This window comes from Thunnus thynnus, chromosome 15 (genome assembly GCF_963924715.1).
Source record: "Thunnus thynnus chromosome 15, fThuThy2.1, whole genome shotgun sequence".
In the NCBI taxonomy this organism is placed as follows: Eukaryota; Metazoa; Chordata; class Actinopteri; order Scombriformes; family Scombridae; genus Thunnus; species Thunnus thynnus.
Window position 1 is genome coordinate 14,080,270 of NC_089531.1, and position 24,071 is coordinate 14,104,340.

General features: G+C 39.3%; 2 protein-coding genes across 4 annotated transcripts in view; one reads left to right on the forward strand and one right to left on the reverse strand.

The window, feature by feature from the left end:
• The window catches only part of LOC137198836 (relaxin-3 receptor 1-like), a 52,740-nt gene that overhangs the window by 7,286 nt on the left and 21,383 nt on the right, over positions 1–24,071 (reverse strand). Inside the window, exon 2 of one of the 2 annotated variants that reach the window (XR_010931687.1) lies at positions 20,180–20,267. The exons of the other annotated variant lie outside the window; for it this stretch is intronic. The gene's annotated coding sequence lies outside the window, so the exon portion shown is untranslated. Of the gene's footprint in view, positions 1–20,179; positions 20,268–24,071 lie in introns of those variants that run through there. 2 annotated transcript variants of the gene reach the window in all.
• On the forward strand, positions 1,004–22,688 carry LOC137198835 (zinc finger protein 516-like). Of its 2 annotated transcripts, XM_067612802.1 has the most exons (6): positions 1,004–1,243; positions 1,328–1,376; positions 13,512–15,036; positions 16,269–17,549; positions 17,830–17,894; positions 20,124–22,688. In XM_067612802.1, exons 3-6 carry the CDS (start codon positions 13,668–13,670, stop codon positions 20,172–20,174), a joined length of 2,766 nt encoding a protein of 921 aa, XP_067468903.1. In that variant the 5' UTR covers positions 1,004–1,243; positions 1,328–1,376; positions 13,512–13,667; the 3' UTR covers positions 20,175–22,688. The 2 variants fall into 2 exon arrangements, with proteins under 2 accessions (XP_067468903.1, XP_067468902.1); XM_067612801.1 differs by having other exon boundaries at positions 1,004–1,376.

Here is a 24,071-nt window from a genome sequence, read left to right on the forward strand (position 1 = left end):
ACATAAGTAGAATTTTTCATGCAGGACTTTTACTTGTAATGGAGTACTTTTTTTTACATTGCTGTATTGGTACTTTTACCAATACAGCAAGTCCCCCTCCACTCAAAAATATGTTTTTCTTCTTGTTCCTACAGTTGAATGTTTGAGCTTCACCGTGCAGAATGATGTATGTGCAGAGTTTGACACTAGAAGGTTGTTTTCACATTCATCTTCTTAAAGTGGAAAGTTTCTCTTTTGTCATTCAAAAAAACAGTTTTCAAGGGGTGGGCCTATGAGCATGATTTGTGACATCACAAATAGTTTGCAACTGCAAATGCAACTTACACAAGTGTGATGTGGAAACGTGAAGCCTCCAGTGCACAAACACTGAGATTTGACTTTACAGAGAAGTAAGAAACACGATGTGTCTAGTAGTTAATCTTAAAAAAAATAAAAATATTTGCACATTCATTGATTTTGGAATTTTAAATGAGGGACAAGGAGTAAGATTTAAATTTTTGTGTAAAAAAAACATAGACAAATTCTTATTCAGAGTATTTTATATATACAAATCTCAAAACTGGAGGAAATCTTTAAGTAAAAGATTTTAATACTTCTGCCACCACTTCAACTGAATGTAGCCTATATTATGGTGGATTGTGCCTTTAAAACACAAAGGTCTAGTCAGCATGTTGAGGTCTAAACATTTCAGCCTTTCCTAGTTTCCATGAGTGTTAATTTATATAACCTACATATAGCCATTTTTATACCACCACGAGTATTCAATTTGTACAATTAAAGTTAAACTAATTATTATACTTCACCATATCTTTACAATAGTAATAACAGATTAATAACAAATGGGGGTTCGATTGAACTTTATTTCCTATATTAGTAGATGGAGGCCATTATTGAGTACATCCACCTTTAAAATTATGCTACTAAATGATCCTGAGTAAAGTAACGTCACTTAGCCAAATGTACCGCGCGCGCCTACCCGTTCACCTCTCAGTGAATGGAGCGGAGCCGCGCGCACGCAGAGATCACTCCGGCTTGTTATTAACGTTAATAACGTTATCTCTCGCGTCACTCATGTCCCCAACAACGACGGGCTGCTGCTGCTGCTGCTCCTGCTGCTGCGGCGGAGGAGGAGGAGGCGAGAGGAGGACGGGACTGCGGTTCAGGTGCACCGCTGTGATTGAAAAGACGGTGAAGTTTTAACGCTACGGAGAAGCAGCGAGAAGCCCACAACTGAAGGATAACGGTCAGATTTGTCGACAAGTGTTTTAGCTGTTATAAACGTGGTTCGCCATTGTTGTTTTTTCTTTTTTTTTTTTTTTTTAATCAGTGATGGGATTCCTTCAGGAGCGACCTGCCGCCTAAACCCTCACTAAAAGGTAAGGAGTAAAAACGACGGTTAACAAAAAAAAAAGATAGTGTGTAACGGGAGTAAAGGATGCTCAGCCAGTTTGTACACGCTCTGTTTTGGAGTTTGTGTGGGCGAAAGTTAACTACAACCTCCAGTCGGTTAGTTAGTCAGCAATGGATGTCAGTTATACTGTAGTAAAACACTCGGGCCAAGTCGTGTGTGTCCTCTCTCTGTATCTCGTGTTGGGGCAAGCTGCTACTAGCGACTGACACAAGCAAGCCAGCTCCCCACATCATCATCATCATCATCATTATTATTATTAAGCTATTATTATTATTAGCATTACTGCTGTTTGGCACAGCTGTGAACAAGCTATCAGTGAACATTGTCAACGCACGCAAACTTGTGGTAAGTGAGTGCAAACGGGACAGACAACAAGGCTGCCATTGTACCGGATCAGCGGCGGATTAACGGAATTCCTTTTCTCTGCACTGTCTGAATGGCCTCCAGTCTCTCTCTCTCTCTCTCTCTCTCTCTCTCTGCCTGCCTGCCTCAGTGGGTATAACATCTTGATTTCTAGCAGCTTTAACCTCTGGCAATTGTTAGAAAGTGTAAAGTTAAAAAAAACAAAAACACCTCAGGGCCAGCAGCCACCCGAACCCAGAGATGTCCAACTGGGCTATTGTGAAACATGTGGATGGGACAGTGTTTGCCAGAAAATTGTTGTAGTTATTGTTATCAAGGCCTGTAGCTGAAAAGTGGGGATTATCAAACACAAAGCAGGGCTGCAACTGAAAAAAAGTCATTACCACTTAATCATTTAGTTTGTGAAACAACAGAAAATAGTGAAAAATAGCTGTCACAATTCCCCACAGGCCAAGGTGATGTCTTTAAATTGCTTGTTTTGAACAACCAACACTCTTAAGACTAAAAGACATCTAATTTACAATTATATAACAGAGAAAAACAGCAAATCCTCACGTCTGAGAAGCTGAAACAAGAGAATATCTGGATTTTTTGCCTGGGTAGCTTGTAGCATAGGGTCCTTTCTGCCACAAGTTGGCTTAGATGATTAATCTATTATCAAAATTGTTGCTGATTAATTTTCTGTCAGTCGACTCATCTATTAACTAACTATATGATCCAGTTCTAGTAAAAAAACATTGCAAGGTGATGCCACTGAGCTTTAAACCCAGGCTGAATAGAGTTAATGAGCATGAGAGGTCAAATATGTGTTAAATAGGTCTTCAGGGTGTTGTTTGTCTGGCCTGCTGATAAAAATCTGTTGTATCATGCCCGATCATCAGTGTAAGCATTTAAGGGTGAAGATTGTTATGTGTAATGCAAAAGCTCTAATTACATCCACCAGATAACCAGATATGATTACTCTGTTAGCTCTTATCATTTTCTAGTGTTCATAGACAATAAACAAACATAGGCCCAGATTTTCAATATCTTACTCCTCCCACCCTCCTTCCATACACTTGCACATCATGCACAGCATGCACCATCCCCAGCGCTCCCCCCTCCCCCCCCCCCCCCTCCCGTATGTGGCCAACCAACATGTGGGGAGGTAATCCCAGCTATTAGGGTAATCTCCTCAGCATGACGATCAATAGGGGAGGGTGTGCGGCAACTACCAGACAAGAGTAGCGGGGGGACAAAATTTGTACTAAAGAAAAATGATTTAATCATCTAGATTAGGTCAGGAGACTGGGGTCTGGACAGGAGCTTGTTTGCTGGACGGGGGGAGGGGTGCAGACAGAGCAGACAGGAAGATGTGAGGGGTAAGGCCATCTCCACTTTGGGCAGCTCCCTTGTGTGATAATGGGCTGACTAAATGAAAACAACAAAAATAAAGCTTCACAGTGGGACAAAAATCAAATGTACAGTGGCAGATCTCTTATGGTACTGCCACAGACTGTTAGTGTTACGGGTAAGAAAGTAAAAATTGATGCAAACATAATCTAAAAAATGCAAAGGTTTTCTTGTCAGACAATAATACGACAAAAACATTTCATGCACGAGGTAAGACTGGACTATACACACTAACAGCATTTCATAAAACAACACATTTAACTGAAAATAATAGCTACAAGAAAATGTGGGAATGACTGGCACCAAAATGGTTTATTGAGTCTTTAAACTGCTTTGGGGTTCCCCAAGGAAAAGATACTGTAAAGGGAGAAAACCCCAGGATAGATCATAGATGTTCTAAACAGGCCAAAATCATTACGCTGTCATTCCTGGGAATTAATGTAAGGTAGTAAAAATGCAGTATGTGCCAATGGCTTATATCCAAAGTATGTTCTGTAAGTTTTTTTTAAACCACATACATATGACCACAACAACCTTCACCATACCATAAAGCTGATCTCTCTTCAAAAGAGAGGTAATCACTTGCTGACCCTACCTCAAAAATGTTAAATACCTTGTTATTTAACATCTATTTTGAGGTAAAACTTAGACCCAACAAGCTCACAAATATATATTCATGTGTTTCTAGGTTGTTGTGCACTTTTTGTAATTAAAATGAAACTACAAAAGCACTTGAGCCGGTTAAATACTTAATATATGAAGTAAGTAGTAGTGGTTACACTTTAATTTTTAACATGCATCTTGGGTAATCCAATCACAAAACTCAGGAGAGATTCAGCAGCCAGATATTTCTCTGTTCTCTGTTTAGGAGTGACTGAGAATGACACTGAAATGAGAATAGCTGGTCCACCTTAAAAGTCAGTCCACCTTAAGTGAGCCTGGTCAGATTAGGCTAATTCATTGTCGCTAACTTCGGAGCTAACCCCCTTCATCTTTCCAGCAGTTGGAGAAACAACAGACGAGACTTTTCTTGGTCTTGAGAAGCTGCAGTGTTTATTAACTGACACACTGTAGCCTGTACTGTACATTTAATGCCAGATTGACAACTCACTGCTAACGTTTTTCTCTACTCTGCTCGCATGCACTGTCACTTTTCTGCTGCTCACTCAACCACACACTCGCTACGCACACACATTACACACTGTCTTATTCCTTAACGGAGCTACGATACTCTTATCACAGTACCTTTCATGTAGATGTCCTTTGACGAAGGAGGAGAGGGAGGATTCTTGGATTTGATGTACTAGTCGATGACTCTAAACAATTCCACAATAACGTAGGGTGTTATTGTGCTCGCATAGTGTGCAAGTGAAAATTTTTAGTAGCCCATTGATATTAATGATCGTGTGAAATTTTAGTAGCTGCTCTCATAATTCTGTAGCAATGCCCCTGCAGAATTATGAGCGCCATCCAAAATTATGAAACACTGCCATCCACGAGAATCCATTTAAACTGTTGTTGTGGTTTCTGTTGTTTTGCACTTAAATGTGATGCTGTTGGCGCGCGAATGAGTAAGTGCTATGGCCCAGGATACATTCTCATATACACTGCTAAAAGAATGTGGCCATATGTGGCCCAGACCACCTCCAAATGTGGTCTGAACAATTGGATCTCAGCGCATCCTCAATGCGTCTTGGATGTATTCACACCTGTACTTAGAGCTGTCCACTTTTGATCGGATCACCCGAGACGCATTTTAATGCCAGGTGTGAACAGGGTCTGAAATAGCCTGTTCTAATGTTATTACCCAACAGCACACAGATGAACCACATGCTGGATTCAGTCTCATGGAGGCATATGCTAGCTGTCCATGTAGTTTTTGTCTGTATGGGGTATATTGTTCAAGCTACCTGGACCTTAGGGTCCAAAATATTACACAACTAAAAGTGACTACATGATAAACAGATGAGAATGGAACCACTCCCAAAAAATAATCTTTTGAAAACAAAAATGAGTTGATTGCGGTATCATGAGATCTGTCAATTAGTCAGTCGATTGACAGAAAATACAATTTTGATACTTGTTTAATAATTTAATATTTTATGCAAAAACTTCACTGGTGTCAGTTTTTCAACTATGATTTATTTGCGTTTTCTTACTTTATATAATTGTTAACTGAATATCTTTGGGTTTTGGGTGATTGGTCAGACAAAGCAAGACATTTAAATATGTCAAGTTAGGCTCTGAGAAATCGCTATGGGCATTTTTCCCTTTGTTACATCAGTGAGTCATCAGGAGATTGGGAGATTAATCAGTACTGAATATAATTGTTGGTTGCTACCCTAGATTTTAAGTTGGTTGCTACCCTAGATTTTAAGTCGTATTAAGATTTGTCAATAGATTCTGGTAAAATAGCCCTAATCCATACATACATCAAATATGTTTTGAAAATAGGAAAAATTAGCAACGTCTTTAATGTCACTGCCATTGTTTATTCAGATATCAGTTGTTTTTATAAAGGGTAGTGTAGTCTAATTAAAGTAAAACACTGGCACTGCATCATTTCTCTTTGGCCACAAATCTGCTTTTCTTTGTGCCAGTGAGATCTGAATGGGCTGACAAAATTCCCAGTTTGTGATGAATCAGATTGGTTTATGAAAAAAAAAAAAAAGGACTTGCCCTTTAAGTCTCCAGTGGAGGAACTGGAGTGCAAACACTGGCAAAATGTCCAGATGGAAGATGGGAGGGATGAGTAAGGCGTTCACAGATCCCTTCTGTTTGGCCCCATTGAGACAGAGGGAGACGAGATTGGATGGGTCTGAGGGAGTCAGGTTACTATCGCCCCATTCTACTCCAAAGAAGTGGTGGTGTAAAAGATGCAAACCCCTATGGGAAACCTAATCCAGACCCTGCTGCCAGCTGTCATTCTTTCGCTCCAGGGTAAAATCGCTAAGCAGGTATCGCCTTACCCTTCTTCAATCATTACCTTAATCATAGCAGGAAATGGGGAATTACACACGTTGTTCTGGACTACAAATCCACATGTACTATATAATTTGAGAATTTTGATCCTATACAATGATAGACAGTACAGTACATCAAGAAAAAAGCAAAGCCATAAGCAAAGTCAGCTCCAAAACGTCTCAGGAATACCAGATGCTCATGAGATTCTGCTGTAGGTGTATTTAATTTGTAATTTTTTTAAATTTAAAACATCAAGTAGCAAGTCTGGCACTTAGCAATAATCGATACCAGGCACTTATAATTGACAATATTAATGCACAGGGATACATTATACTATGCTTTGTGTGTGAAGAAATTATTTTTAACCTACCACCTTAAGATAGTGTTTCCTTGTAAAGGAGTTTCGTCACTTATCACCAACATTTGTAAAAAAAAACCCAAAAGGTTTAACACCACAGTTAATTAAAACCCACTATTGAGATGAAGTAACCTTATCATAATCAATTGAGATGATAAAGTAACAACAAATTTAGTAAATTCTACTGTTATTTCTGCAGCGTTCACTAGTTTAGGGTTCAAAGTTCAACTCAAACTGAACTTTGACTCACACTAGGTGTTAAGTTCTTTGACTGAATCCAGTGAATCAGATATGACTGGCAGAGCACTCCACGTCTCATTTTCCGAGTCAGACCAAAACCATGAGAATGATTTAGAGCAGAAATGATAAGGTAATTGATCAATAAGTCTATTGACAGAAAAAAAGGCAATAATACAAGCAATTTGATGATATCACTTTGGGCTTTAGGACATTGAAAGTGGGCAATTTCACAATTTTCTTACATTTTGTGGACCAAATAATCAATTAATCTAGAAAATAATTGGCAAATTGATAGATAATGAAAATGGTTGTAAACAAGATTATTATTCTCATTGAAAAAACATTGCAGAGCTGCAACTTTTAGTCGATCCACAGATTATTTAGTCAACTATTTTGATAATCAATTAATCATTTTGAGTCGTCTTTTTTTAAAGAGAAAATACCCAAATTCTCAGATTCCACCCTCTCAAATGTAAATATTTTCTGTTTTCTTTAGTCTTCTGTGATAATAAACTAAATATCTTTGGGTTGTGGACAAAACAAGACATTTGAAGATTTCACCTTTGTCTTTGGGAAACAGTGATCAGCATCTTTCACCATTTTCGGACATTTTATAGACCAAACGATTAATCGAGAAAGCAATCAACAGATTAATCGATGATGAAATAATTGTAGCCCTTTAGTATTCTTTATGGTATAGTCAGTTTCACATTTTTTATAATTGGAGTTTCAGAAGCATTTTGGTGGCTTCTAGCTTTGGAGGAGACGTACTGCTTACACTGTACTACAACATCCTGTACATTTAATCTGTGTTAATATGTCATGTTTTCCTTTGATTGCATTGCATGTGGAATTGAGACTAAAATCAATAACAGTGTTGAAATATACACCTGATAGAGTTAGTAGGGAGAACAAAAGATTACAGGGAAACTGATAAAGTAAAAGACAGAAAGCAGAGTGATAGAGAGACAGTCAGAGCGACTCTGAGCTGACCTTGCCATGATAATCTAATCCCTGTCGAGAGTGCTTTTTTTAGAGAGCAAGTTAATGCCAGCAGATTATACTCCAGTGTCTCCCACACTAGCCAATCCACACTGAAAAGAGAGTGGGTCCACACTGGATCCTCAGACTGACCACAGCAGTTAACATAATCTCAATAATGAAGGATGCACTATATTCCAAAAAATGATTTGAAAAAAACAAAACAAAAAAAAACAAAACCTCTCTTCATCTTTGCTTTTCTGCTTTCATTGGCAGTAGCTGTTTGGTATCTGATGTCTGCATTTGGGACTGCATGACAATATTTTTTTAGAGGAATTGTTAACATTTCCACAACAGGTAAAAGCTCTGCCAAGAATCTCTTGTATTCCCCTTCCCTTGTGTCTTCTCTTTGTCAATCTCCCTCCCCTGTGTGTGCTTTATTGCACAAAGGGGCATCCATGATAAAAGGCCACTCAATGAGCAGCTCATCTAATGCTACGAAGAGTAATCCCTGTGTATGTTGTGTAACCGAGTGGAGAGTTGAACAAGGAGGGGGATGGGGGACGAATGTGTGCAAGTTTGTCCGTGCTTGTGACTGTTGAGTTCATGGCTATCTAATCTCTTAGGTACATTAGGCTGTTCGCCCGCAGTAGTAGTGCTGCTTCACTGTTTTTCCTGCAATTAAGTCATTCTAGGAACCCTGCTGACACTGAACACTACCTATGAGTTATTTGCAAGTTGATAGCTGGCTTTGTTGAGGTTGGTGAGGTATGTGCCGATTACATTGTTCTCATTATACGGTAATCGTGTACAACACCAGAAGGTGTGTCTTGCTTTTTGGAAATAGTTTTAAGATTGTTGGCCGAGCTGGGAGTGATGTAAGTTTTGATTTCTGCTTCTCGAGGAATCGCGGCACTGTTGAACACTTAAAAAGTACAATGTTTAAAAGGTCGAAGATCAGTTGATGTCAAACTGACTGACTGAAGTATCTGTCATTCAATAGATAGTCTTAGGATTTATCAAATCTAGATTTATAACCCAGCTGATTGTCTTTTGTTGCCATTATGGTCGTTTTTTCAGTGATTCCTCGATAACATTTTCACCGTACAGTATTTGTTGCTTTTGTGATAAATTTCATATGTACACAATGTTAGTTCGCATAGTACTATTTATATTTTATAGAGTCTGGCCTGGAGACATGCAGTGATCCTGTGTTTTGAGCCAGCCTATAGGAGGGACTAAGTCTATTTATTCAATGACACACACACACACCTGAGTCAGTTTGGTACTTCTGTACCTGATGAAGAGCCCATTTGCGCTCAAAACGTTGTCTAAATGTAATAAAAGGAAAAAAAATTCTTATAAGGTTGCGAGTCCTCGGGAAGCAGAAATTATTGTACAATTATTTTGGACTCAGCAGAATGAAGTGCACTGAGTGATATTACTTTTATCATTTCAGTATCTAATTTTTAGTTTCTTTTCTCAGCACTAACAAGGTTGTTCTGCAGTCACAAGACTGCTAATTTTACATCCATGCCATGTGGGCAGAATTGGAAGATTGGGAAACGTCCTATTGTTACCTTTTGGGAGCGCTCACATCCTTCCAAGATGGTTACCTGCCCACTGTTAGCCCTGCAGTCACACCAGATAAATGGAAATGTAGTGTAAATTTGCTATTTATATCATGGTACATATTTTCACAGCCTCGTTAACAAGTTCAACCAGATTTAAACAAAACTGTGAAGACTATATAGCTCCTTTTTAAATAGCTGCATCGATTGTACTGTATTAGGGTTATTACTGGATTTTATGTGGCCACATTGAACTGCTGGCGTTAGTAACTCTGAAGCTCTTTTAGTTCTGTCCTCAAGTGGGAGATATCGTAAGAGAGTATTCACACCGATGTATGATGTTGAGCATACTAACCTGTGTTGGATAGTCATTAAATATGACATTTCAAACAAGCACCTGGGAGTCTGTTTTGACTCTACTACATCTGGAGGGAGTCATGTTGACCTGCATCAGCAGTGAATCAGCAGAGAGTGTATTTTCTGCATAGACTAAGGTATTTTGGTGCAAGTAAGGGGATAAGAAACCTATTTATCTTTTTTTTTTGCTTTTGCTTGTCACAAAAAGTATGACATCTTGCAGTGGTAAACCATTCATGCGTGCACATTTTAGACAGTTGTGAAGGAGGTATTGGTGCTGTAGATTCAAGGTTAATTTTAATGTAGCAAAGTAGAACTAAACAAGTGGGTTTCAGATATTCATATTAAGACATTTTGAATTGAAAAGCAGATTCTGAAGACATTTCTTTAGAGCAGTCTATAGAATCAGCAAGACATCAAATCTAATGCACCTTATAGTAAGTGCAGCCTTCATTACTTCATTACCTTCATTATGCAGTTAACCATTTTCACATTATCTAAAAAGTTGACTACATTTTTATGATATAATTGTTGAATATCTGGTACAATGTCTTACACAATCTGTTAACACAGTGATTTGATGTGGTGCATAGAAGAATTGACAGTGCCAACAGCAGACAGGTTTCTTAGATGTAGGAAAACTGGAAGGAACGCTTGACGATTGGGAGAAAATCTTTGTATTTAGACAACATTTACAGCAAAGAGAAAAAAAAAATCTCAATCTGTGTATTAGATTTGTTTTATGCCTCAGTTGTGTTTGCTGTTGATGGAAACAGACAGGATTATTGGACACAAAACAGTAGATGCGAGGTGAGGCTTAGTGAGTGACTGTGGCTTTGGACACTAGCATAAGGACAGTCACATGCTATCTCCAGTCAGGGGTATATTGGCACAGGCTTGTTGCTGGTTGTTGAGAATATTTGGATGACTTCAGCACATACACACACACACACACTCACACAGGCACATATGCATGCACACAGTCATGGGGTACACACATTCTTGCTTAAAAATGTCACATTTTCCACTTGTTTACAACTACAGTTGCAGGGATTAGTTATAGGTGGACATTCTCTCTTACTTGAAAATGGGTATTCAAGGTATTTTAGTGCGTTGGACGCTTTAGTATCTTACAAAATGAATTCAGGGCTAATGCTATTTCCAGTCCCCTGCAGGAAATTACACCCACAGTTTTGGTGCAGCAACAAGGCACGCAGGCAGTGTGCACACATACGACAGTGGATATTTTAATGCAAGAACACACACACACACACACACAGACACACACACACACACACATACACACACATCACAGCACACAGGCTCTCAGCATCAGTGCCCTGACCATAGGGAGTTTGTGCTGAGCTGGTTGGGACGTCAGGATGAATCAATGCGAGGACAGCTGACTGGACATGCCTATTCATCTGCCAAAGAAAAGAGAGAGAAAAAGGGAGCGAGGGATTCTAAAAGAAATGAGTTAAGCCCCCGGAGCAACATGTTTGGCTATCTGCATTACTTTACAGATCCTCCAAAGGGCTTTCAATGTTTATAGGATGAAAGCTGAAGAGGTGGGAAAGATGGGATCTAGGGAAGTATAGAGAAAAAAAGAAAAATGGATTGATATTTTGTTATTAAAAATGAAAAAAAAAAAACAAATCCAACTTTCAGTAAACAAACACTACGCAGATGCCATCTTACGTATGATTAAGTAAAACTAGGATATTGCAGATGCAAAAATATAGCACAGACTAAGCACATAGGCTGCTTTGACAAAGGCATAAGCTCATACTGTAGAGGCTGCTAACTCCATACTGATGGCCTGTTTATTCCCATCTGTTGCCCTCAGCTCTCTGACTTCATCCCCATTGTGTTAACTCATTACATTCGCCTTAACCTTAACCCCTTAATTGCCACCCTCCAGTTTCTCCTGCACATCCTCCCCCTCTTGGAGACAGTGTGCCACATTGCCCGTGCTCTAATCTGATGGCGTCTGCCTACCAAACACCTGCCATGTCCGGGGAAAACCTCCTAAACTCCTCCCCATTCCAGATCCAACACCCATTCCAGTGTGAGCGGATCAGCACACATGACCGCAAGCAGGCAGGCACGCATGCAGACAGATGCGACGGTGGATGCAGATACAGATAATTAGACAGACAACCTCATCCCCTGAAAAATATACCACAGTCAGTCTCTTTTTTTTTTTTGCTGGCCTTTTATATGTATGTGCACCTAGCCCTTCCTCCCTTTCAAAGACTGATAAGACAAGCAAGAGTCGTCTGTTGTCCTGCCTCCTTGGCCAGACATGTATTCGAAGACAGTGACGTGTAGGCCTAGGCCTCTTTGCTTTAACAATAACTCTCTCGACCCCCCAATGAGGGGTGGAGGACCAGACATGAGGCGATGTGACAGTTCTGGTGCGGCCAACACAATAGCAGGTTTTTCTTTTTACTGCCTGGCTGGCTATATGCCACAGAATACTTTTTTTTCACTGGAACAGTCTAACAAATAGTCATGTTTGCCTGAGGAACATGTTTAACCACATCAGACCATGCCACAGTAATTTTTTATATAGCACACAGCAAAGCATGTTCTCTTCCTGGATGATTGTGTTCTGGTTTTACCCAGATGTCTCTGAGGTATTGTAGCCTCATATATCAAAGTTCTCCTCCTGGCTTTTGAGATAATTTGCCCACAATTATGAATGTTGTGTAACTGTAGCATTTTTCTTTACATATGGAAAATTATAACTGAGGGAAAATGGAGGATTAAAAGATGAAGGTTACACAATTGGTGACATTGTGATACTTCTCCTGTTATTTAAACAGTTATATCTCCTATCATTTAAACAGTAGTATTTAAAATTGTACCTTGTTACCTACACTCACAATCTTACACCAGCACTTACCCCAGAATCAGGGGTATGTGTGTGTCTGTATGCGAGTTTCTAAAACAAAGTTTGTTCATAATGGATTATTGATCGTGAATTAGAGTGGACTGCCCCCGAGGGCTCATCCTGGCTGGCCAGGAATGAATACATCTCTTCATGCTCCACCTCACACACTCAATTTAGGCAGAGGAAACCAAGGACACAATCACACATGCATGTTGAGACACTGACCCACGCTCTAATACGTACAGACAGGCGTCGCTCATCCAGTAAGGGACAAAGGTTATTTTAGAGTCTGCGTAATGCAAATTGCCACAATGGCCCATCTCTCTCAGTACAGAGTTTGTACTTTTTCCCACATACGGAGTGAAATTACCTTATGTGTGAGCTACTTCTGCTGTTATTGCTGGTGTATTCATAGTGAAACCGGCCTGCATCTCTACAAATGTTCTGTGTACATAGAAACAACAAGCAAGCAAACAGAAATGTGATTTTGTTTGACAGGTTTTCGAACAGAAAAAAGGGTATATTACTCAACCATCTGGCATGGTATTAGATTTTGGAGAACAAAACAGCGTGATTTAGTTAAAACTGTCACCTTTTCTGATTTAAATATCCTCTGCAGATTTTATCAGACTTCTAAACAGGTGTATCAGTGTCTGCCTGAATCACTTTATAAGATACTATAAATGCAACAAGCCAACATATGCCTTAATCATCACTTCGATACTCAGTTTTAAGTCTCACTAGTTGATTTCTCTCTTTAGTCAGAAATCTAAAGTTGAGCTTTAAACCTTATTGGTGTGATTGCCTGTTGTGCTCAACAAGCACCATAAATATTTCATACTCTAAATATCATTATTGTTCATGTATTCAAAGCTAAATAACAGTTTTGATCTGATGAAAAAATAATGTTATTTTGTGAATTTAGATTGTAAATGTAATTACTACAAACCTAATTTTAATTTCTCCTTCTATTTCCAGGTTGTCTTGCCAAAAGAATAAGCAGCTTGCTTAAGAAAAACATCAGGATGGACACTAAAGCAGTGATGGTTTCCAGATTGTTTATGCCCGCTCTGAGAACTTACTAACTTTTCGAACACATACTTTGCATAGTTAACAGAGTTATTACACAACTGTATGTCAAAACGTACCAGCACTCCAGGAAAAATAATGGAGACAGAAGAGAAGGAGGATGTATCACAAAAACGCACAGCTGGTGTAAAGGCTGAGACGGAGGAGGATGTGACGTCTGGTCACACCTGCGGGGTGTGTGGTCGTAGCTTTCCTCTGCTCAGCTCTTTATCCCAGCACATGAGAAGACACACCCGGGAGAAGCCGTACAAGTGTCCGTATTGTGAGCACAGGACGGCTCAGAAGGGCAGTCTGAAGGCCCACATTCGAAGCCATAAACTGGGCCTTTTCAGCCATCACATCAGTGACAAGGAGGGGGATGGAGATCCAGGGCAGAAAGGTAACGCTGTCATCACACCTAACAAAGGTCATACTGTCAATGGAAAGGTGAAGAAGAAAGGAACCAAGAAAAAAGTTAAGGGTAAAGATGCAGTCACTGGTGTCGAGATCAGTGGTGATGGTGGGGCTGATGCTGGGCCTTTTACCTGCAGCATTTGTAGCCAGGTTTTCCCTCAGGTATTACTCCTTAAATCCCACATGAAAAGGCACCGCAGCGCCCAGGATCATGGTTGCCGGATTTGTGGACGCCGCTTCCGCCAAGCATGGTTCCTCCAGAGTCACATGCGCATTCACCGGGTTAAAGCCCAGCTGCGGGGTGGCAAGAGCAATGAGCCGCCTGCCACCATCAATGGGGTTCCTCAGGACCCAGCATCACTGACAAATGAGGAGTGCCTCTATGAGCTTTGCGCTGGCTGTGGTAACTTCTTCTGTGACCGCAAGACCTTGCAAATACATGAAAAACTACATAAACTGAACCACAGTCGCAGTCTGATACAAAACCCACCACAAGAAGACCTCGAGGCCTCTGAGTTGCATACTGCCAAGAGCCAGTTTTTGGAAAGCCTGAACCTGACGTGTGCTGGACCTAAGGAAACCCCTGAGGATAAGAGCCTGGGTAGGCGAATTCCAGAGCTGGACCCTGTGTGTAGTTACCAGGCCTGGCAGTTAGCCACAAGGGGACGACTAGTGGAGGCAACAGAGAAATGTTTGGGATGGGAGGAGAGACTTGCAGATGCTGAGGTGGCATATGACACAGAGAAGGGCGAATATGTACCCCTGAAGCAAGAGAAGAAGAGGAAGCAAATTGACACCTCCAGCTCCAGCATTAAGAAGAAGAAAGGTGATATCGGCTTTGATCAAACATCAAACAACCTGGCTCATACTAAAGGTGGTGACAAGAAGATTTCCCAGAAGGACCGTATTCTGTTGAACGGACTTGGTCACGCGTTTTATGAGGCGCTACAGAGTAAGAAGGTCAAAGATGTCGGCTTCTCACCTAAACAGACCAACAGCATCAGGAACCAAGACCAGGAGGGTAAGCAATGTATGCAACACTACTTTGTCCTTGCAGCAGTTAAAAAATGTTGCTTTAAAACAGTTACGGTACGGTAACAGTCACAAAATCCAGCTGGTGCTAAAATTATTTTTTTGTTTTGTGTTAAATATAGAGCCCTTCTTGTTTAAATCAAAAGTCATGTTTGTAGACATACAGCTGTGTCACCTTTCCTGGTAAGAACTGCTGCATTCAATATCCAATCAACTAAACGTAAAAACAGACAGACCAAAAGTCTCTGTGACATTGCTGTAAGTTAAACCTACCAGCCCAGCATTGTGGGAATTAAATACTAGCTCTGTAGTGGGGGGATAAACAGAGGTAGATAAAAGATAACATTGTGGAAAAGGGAGACCTCTTGTGAATTCATAATAGAATTACAGCATATGTAACTATTACACCTGGTTATACAAAAAGATTTAGAAAATGCATCAGTTTTCTCACTTACGGAAAAATGTCACTGGGAACATACAAAATTTCATTCAAAATTGTTTTTTTAAATTCTCCTATGGAAATGTTTAGTTGGCTGCAATTCATGAACACACAATAATATGAGTTTTTTTTAAACAAAGGTTGAAGTGATTATACAGGGCTCTGAATTTTAGCAAAATCACAGAATGTGGTTTATTTGCACACTTGCAGAGATATTATAAGAGCAGTTGCTATTTTGTTACTTAATTGCTGATTAAATACATATTTCTGTGGAATATGAAAATAGCTTATGTTCTAGATCAACAAAAGATAAACAGATCAAATAAACAAGCAAATAAGCAGCTTTCATAAAACATACTTACAGAGCAAAATTAGTGGTACTAATACTTTTTGGAAGAAGATATCGTATGCATTGAGGCTGTAACACTTGGAAATTAAGCACAGCGAATGCAGTTCAACAAAAATTATCTTCATGTAAATCATTCAAATACACTACAATTTAATACAGAGAGACAGAGGTAGCAACATTCAAATCATTCAAAATCTACCACCACTTAAGGTGTTGAGCTAATGCAACAGTGATTTATGTAAATACTGAATAAAATGATTGTCACAGCTTCTCTGAATGAATGTCCTTTCCACTATGAAATCTTTGATAATGATTTTCTAGCTTGGATAATGTAATCACTGCTAGTGACTGTATTTTAGTAGTTTTCTGTATGTTATATACACAATCACATAACTTATTATAAATTCTTTGCTTCTTCCTCTCCTACCTACAGATAAAAAACCCTACTTCTGCGAGCACTGTGATTTCCACACTGTCGACGCCTCACTACTCAGGTCTCACCTGCACATGCAGCACCAGGACTTGCTGGGTCCTTACAGCAAACAGAGCACCATTTTGGACAACATTAGCCAAAGTGGCTCCAAAGCCTCATTATACATGGACTACCTCAGAAACAGGAGCGTGTTGCTTAGTCAGCCATATTGGAATCCCTACACGTGTCCGCCTGGACAGGGGTCAGCAGAGTCAAACATTAAAACAGAAAAGTCAAATGATACTGAGGTCAAAGGGCAGGGACATACACGTAGTGATGCTGGCAGTCTTCTTAATTTGTCTGCATTATCTGCAAGTAAAGGAGATGGAACTGCAAATGATCCGGTTAAAACAGAAGGCCTTGTGAGACATCAGTGCCCATATTGCTCCCACACTACCAACTACCCAGAGGTGCTGTGGATCCATCAGCGGGTTGCACACAGGGTGGATAACAGCAGCTCCGTGGCACCCAAGTGGGCACCCTGCTTGAACAGCATCAAGAGTGTAAAGGCAAGTGCCTCCCAGTGGAGACGCACAGGTCCCCCGCCATTCCTCGAAGGCAAGGACTGTCCAGCTTTACCTGCGCCGAGAACTCAGCGCACACAGCCACCAGGTTTCACAACCCACAGCAGCAGCAGTAGCAAGCACTCCGCCCCTAAAAGCCAATCAGGTGTCCCGAAGTCCAAGCATCAGTCAAAGGACTCACGATCTTCAGACGGGACACATTCTAGTGGTAGAGCAGGACTTCTACCTCAAAAGAAGTCTGGTGAACAAAACCGGGCAGCTGAAGGGGGAAGTAAAGGCTCCAGCGCCAGAGCTACTTCGTCAAGCAGTGTCGTGCATAGCAAGAGCGTCCCTGGTTTCCAGCCTACTAGCAGCCCCAAACACAGAGGCCACAGAGCTGCGGTGGAGGGAAACTTCCCACAAGAAGGCTTGGGTTTTATGTTGGCTCGAAATCATGGCGGCACTTCATCTAACGCAGCTGCAGATAGACTCCATCCCCGCAGGCAGTCATGTGACTCCTCTTCAGGTCCTAAGGGTCCTGATCTTTGGGCCGCCATGAACATGTGGGGGCACAAAGCGTATTTAGAACCACTCCTTTTTGCTCAGGGAAAGAGTGAGTCAACAGGAGAAATGCCAATGGACATTGATATTTTGAGTCTCCTGAAAAACTACAGTCCCCATGATCTGGCTGCTCTCTACCAACACTGGGGGTTTGTTGACCCCAGACTTGATCCACAAGGTAAGAGATGTTTTGTTTTTATTTTTTTAATTTGTCAGAGAGCTAACTTAAGACTGCTTAGGTAAAGATGGAGGCCGTCACTCATTAAAACTGTCAATTTTTTAAAAATCTTTTTATACATTGAAATGGACTCAAACACATGAGCCACCCAAAAAGAGTGACTGTTAAATGTTGTGAGATATTGATGAGTACATCTTCATCTGTCCTGGCTATTAGTAAAAACCTGCAAACCTCAGAATGAAGTATTTATGGTTAAATGTCATTCTTCTACTTTTTACAGCAATGTTGCAGTTAAATGGAAATTTTGGAAATGAAGTCCATTCCTCCTCTGAAGCTTCCAAACAGGTAACATGTTTTCTTTACAGCAGCCACTGATACTGTATGTAGGATTTAATGCAAAGATTAGTGACTATTACCACTACTGATTTAATTTTAATCAGCTAAATGCATAACTATATATATATATATATATATATATATATATATACACAAACACACACAATATATAAATCAGGATCACCTATAGATAAGAAATCAGCATTTTGTGTCTCCCAACTCATCAAAATTGAAAATGTATGTTTTACTTTACTCACTTAACTTACTATATTTACAAACATCAGTGATGAAATCAAATCTTTAACAAGATAAGACTTTGACATTTTATATTTCCTATTTTGTCAATAAGTGTCAATCCATGTATTAAAAGTAAAAGGCCTGTCATTCAACTAGTGGTAGGGCAATGATGATGTTTATATCTGTGTCAGATTATGGCTTAATTATAGTCTCAAGTGAAATGTATAACTCGAAAGTCACTGGACTTCAAACCTGTGCCATTAATTCACTTTTCAAAATCAGGAACAGCACGAGAATCCCTCACGAGTCTGTACAGTATGTCCTTACTGTACCAACTGTGTACCCTGTCTGTGCATGAGTACAGTATGTCATCTCAGTGCACACATGCGTCTGCGTATTTTCATGTGTTTGCACGTGTGGCTGTCAGCTTCCACAACCTGGCTGTCTCTTCCTTCTCGTTTTCGTAAGAGAGGCTGACAGGGATGAGGGAAATAAATAATAAAAAAAACATTGTTGTCCCCCTCAGGGTAGAACTCGCCCAGCATCTCCATATGGTGTGTCATCAGCCTGTCAGTCACACCTACCCTGATGCTACCTACAACTGTTCTGGCTTTCTCCTCTCTCCCCTAGAGTAATGTGTGGGCAACTTTTTAAACACTAGACATGGCTAATATCTCAGTCTGAAGGGGTGAGGAATTACAAATCAGGCAAATTTAATATGGATAACACCTTTAGGTGATATTTTTAGTATCATGGGAACATATTTTTTTGCTAGAAGTGCAAACAAATGAAAACATTTGATTTTTGTTTTACATGTTTCTAATGTCTCTTGGGCTTTACACACTTTTTATGTAAAAAAAGACTCCCGACTCAGGAACAAATTTACATTAGAGGGACCATTTAGGTCAACAGAAACTAATGCATAAAATATCATAGCATAGTGTGAGTGAGCCATCACTGGCCAACATCATATCATTAGAAAATAGATTATCCCAGTAGTGTAGGTATTAACATATTATGTAACTTGCAGAACTGGTTAAGTAATTTACATTGTATTTCATCAAGGACATTAACGCAAATGCACAAAACCTTCATTATAGTGCTGCAACTAACCATTATTTCCATTATCAGAAAACTGTGAAACATGGCCATCACAATTTCCTGGAGCCCAAGGTGGCATCTTCAAATGTCTTACATATTTAGTTTTATTGTTATAAATGAATCCAACAGTTTTATATGAGGGACAATTGGATAATACCTGTTGCAAACCAATTTAAGTGAAATAAATGTTTGAACTACAATAAAGAATAGAAGTTCAGAATGTACATTTAAACCGACCATCCACCAAACCACAAGCCTAAACTTACAACCGCTGCTAAATTGAATTTTAAACTCAACATTTGTAAAATAAATAAATAAATAAATAAAACTAGAACCCTGAAGTGAAAAATAACTTTCTAAAAATAAACCCATAAAATTCCAAACCAAATCAAATAAAAATAGTTTCTTATAACTTGATACTTCCTGTTGCAAATATGCAACAGGAAGTTGCATATTATATATATATTTGTTCAATTTATATGTAGCATATAAAATTGAGCAAATAAGTCACAAAATGAAACAGTTACATAAAGGGTCTGAAGCTCTGAAATAACTGTTAATGCTTTTAATATTATGTAAAATGTTAAAATATTTAAAACTGACACACACACACACACACACACACACACACACACATTTGCTTAGGTCACTTTTGGGGACTTACATTAATTTCCTGGAGACTTACCCTAACCTTAACCTTAACCACTGACCCAAAAATCAGTGTTTTACCAATTAGGGACACATCTTTTGTCCCCAGTTGGACAAGCGTCCCCAATTAACTGGTCCTTAGTCTGAAATTTGTCCCCGAAAGTAGCCTATGACAGACCACACACACACACACTCTTTCTCACTGCTGCTAAGTTAGATCTAACTGGTGTGCACCACACATGTCGTCTGCAGGTGAACAGCCGCTCCACTTCATCCTCAGGGTCTCTACATAAAGGAACGTGAAGAGTCATCGTGCTCCGTTTGGCTTCCAGCTCGCACGACACTAACTGCTGAACAAAGAGGCCTGCTGTTCTTGAAAGGAACCAGCCATAACTCCTAAAGGACAGAGGCACTTGATTATGCACAATATATGCAAAGCAATGAGGTGGACTCTAATTATTTTGTCATATGGTTGTTTCATTTGAAGTGTTATGCATGCTTTTTGTTTGTTAAGAGTGTAGATATGTTAGTTACCAAAACACACATGGAGATATGTTTTGGGGGAAATGAGGCATAGTTGTTCGCACTTATTGTAAAAATAATAAGAGGACACTGTACGGGTGGAAATAAAATGTGAAGCTAAAGCCACGAGAATAAAGAGGACATAATTTTGGTTTGAGACCGACAGATACCTGCTGGTTTGGGGTGAAGAATTTGCTCTAGGAGAATGTGTCTAAAACGACACATAATACCAAATCTTACAAACCAGGATGCCACTAAAAACATTCACAAGTAGGTCAAAGTGATGTAAGCTGTTACCAGAACGTTTCACTTCATTTTTATTGATCTCGATATATTACGAGTGTATATCAGTATTCTGTTTCAGTTCAGAGTGGAGTAGCAGAACATAAACTGCAGGCAAAATAGTCATTTTTCAGTTTTAAGACCTTATTCACAGAATTTGTGTTAAGTCCTGATCTGAGACAAGTTCTTTCTTCAAGACCATGCTAACAGATTGAGCCTGTCACTTCGTCACAGTTGCTTGGATTTTGTTTAGGGAAAAACCAGTAGATGATCTCCTCTACTAACAAACCACAGAGTCATCATCCCACAGTAAGGCGCTATGGGTTGCTTTAATTAGAGCTAAATCTCACCAGAATCCAGGCTTTAGCACTATTAGCTGATCATCCCACACACATTTAGAAGAACAGGATGCACTGCATGTATTATTATCTCTCTCACAGTGAAAGTTGTGGCCAAAATGCTCTGCAGCTTTCAGCTTGAGCAACTGAAAAAAAATCTCTCTCCTCAACATCACTTAGATTATTCAACTTATTATAAAGTGCATATTTTGCATTTGGCACACAAATGATTGCAAACACCACATACTGACAGAAAATGTGCATCACACTCCAGGCAGTTTCTTCCTGCAAATGCATCCTACATCAGTAAATACTCAAATATACCCCCCCACACACATGTTTCATGAAGTTGCTTAGAGCACAGGATCAGCTGTAGTGATTGCATTTGTAGGGAATTATCACAACATTGAAGGGCACCTTCAGTCTACTGGCCATATTCATCTGTCTACTACAATCTGTACTGTCAGGGACCAAATTAATTAACTGCTCTCTTCCAGTTTACAGCCCCAAATGATACCACTCAGTGTAAATCAACAATAACAAAGATAGCATTAAATCCTTGGTGTTTACACCTGGTTGCAATTTTACATCTATGTCAAACAGAGGGATCTGTGATCTTTATCATATAACATACAGTTATTTATGGCAATCCATATTTATTGCCAAACTTTATGTCCAGAAAGGACAATCAATTAATGTGAGAAAACCACAGAAATACAAGTAAATTGGTGGCCATCAATGCTTAGAAATTTATGTGTCAAAATAACCATTGAACAATGAGACGAGGTGTCCTGTTTTATAACTCTTAAGTTTGAAATGTAAATGTCCTTTTTCTCCACTCAGAAAGATGTGTGTGTGTGTGTGTGTGTGTTACCATCTGCACTCGTTTCACATTATGCTAGCAATGTAGCAATTAAATGCTGTGATCCTTAGACGTAGAATGTTTGAGCCCTGATTTACATCTGCCAGGAAAACTAAACTGAAAAACTCCAGTTTTGAAGACTGCAAAACACTAGTTTGACTTTTTTTTTTTGCAATTCGCCTCATTCACAGTTTGTTTTTCCTGTGTTTTATGTTTGCGGATTTGTTTAGTATGTTTATATTTTAGTTTTGATTCTGTGTATTCATCTCCCATAGAGAAATTGGTCTATGCATTTGTAGCAGAAGAAAAGCCATCAACTTATGAATTCTTGGGAGATCTTGAGAATACATAATTTATTACTGGAGTATTGACTTTGATATGTGTGGGAAACTTTTTTTTTTTTGATATTGTAAATGATAGTTTTATTTAATGGTCTTTTTTGTTTGATGAGTGGAATTTCAACACTCCTAAGTACTTGATATTTGTAGTAACAACAGAAAATGTTTAAAAAAAAGACGTGTTTTTCAGTGACACACTTGCAGGGTCAGTAGGGACTGATGCTCCTGCAGCAGGTTATCTGTGAAGATGCTGGTGCGGACAGTTTGACAGGGGGAAGAGTGGCAGGAAACAGGGCCTGAACTTTTATGCAAACCTAAAGCTTAAAGTTGAGCTCTGAATGGGTTCGTTTTTCTGACTATGTAAACATATTTCATAGTTAATGATTATATTGACATCAAAATTTCTATTTTCACCTGTGCTACATTTTGTCTGACTGTACAAACATACAAATAAAGTTGGTTAATTGTTGATTTATATCGTAACACTGTTTTTATCATCATCGCCCAAGCTCACAAGCTGATCCCTATTATCAACACTTGAAATGAATATATCATTTGATCTACCACTGGTAAATAAACAATTTTTGATGGCAGTAATCTCCTGAGCATTTAGACTAGATTTTAGAATATTTCATACAAATAAATGACACAAACCAGTGGTTCCCAACTCATCCTCAGGACCTCTCTGTGGGCTCAAGATAAGGGTATAAAAAATGAATATTTAGCAAGAAAATAAATGCTTATTTTTCTGAATTTACACCTTAAGGTCCCTAAAAAAAATCTTTGTACATTTGTACTTTTGAGGTTGTAATATGTAGCACAACAAGCCAGCGAAGCTCTGTAAACAGAACCACGTTCCCGCACATGAACAGTAGCGTCAGCTGGACACAGAACCACTCTCCAGAGACTGAAAACGTGATCGCTGTTATGAGTCTTTGGAGACATTTCTAAACAAACTAACGTGCCCAAGCTCTTTTGGGCGGAGGAACATGTCACCCAGTGCAACAGTGTGGCTGATTGATGTGTTTTTAATAGTTTTTGGACAACAACGGAGGTCTACAGCACATATAGATATATCAGGCTTTGGATACACACACAATACTCTCCATTTAACAATAAGTAAAAGATAGAAAATCACCAACTATACCATATGATTTAAGGGGTCACAAGCCAAAAAAGTTGGAAACCACCAACATAAGCAAGCCTTGTTGACAGTTATAAATGCTCTGTATAGAATCCATCAGGAGTATTTGCACAAATTTACAGTATGTAAATATAGTTTTTATCTTCAGGCTATGTTTTGTGACAAAATGGCACATCAGAGCTAAATATTTAACCTCACACTTGCTGTAGTTTACAGTTTCTACCAGCAGGTGGCAGGCAATGTCAAGCAATAACAAAGCTGCTTTGTTACAAATTCCACCCCTCCTGGTTACATTACTTGCTTGCTATATGACAACCTGATGTGGCATTATGTTTCTTCTACTCTTTTTCTTAAACACTTACCAAAAACATTGTGTGACCTGACACTTCCTGTATAAGCTACCTCCTGAGTACTGCTTGAATTAGCATGAAGACCAAGCTTCAAATTATGAATGAGGCCTATTTTCCATTGTCAGACTGTTAGCAGCCTGCAGGCAGGATGGAGACATTATGTAGAGTATATTTCAAACTGAATCCACAGGTAACTAAGCATTTAAGCTTTTTTTAAAGTGTCAAGTGGATATAATTTACCATATGTAATGACAATATAAATCACAAAGTCACAAGAAAGAGTTATTTTTATGACACCGTCAATGTACAGTATGTGCAGCTGATCTTATGAGGTTGGTTAAACCCAGAAGAGAAAATAAATACT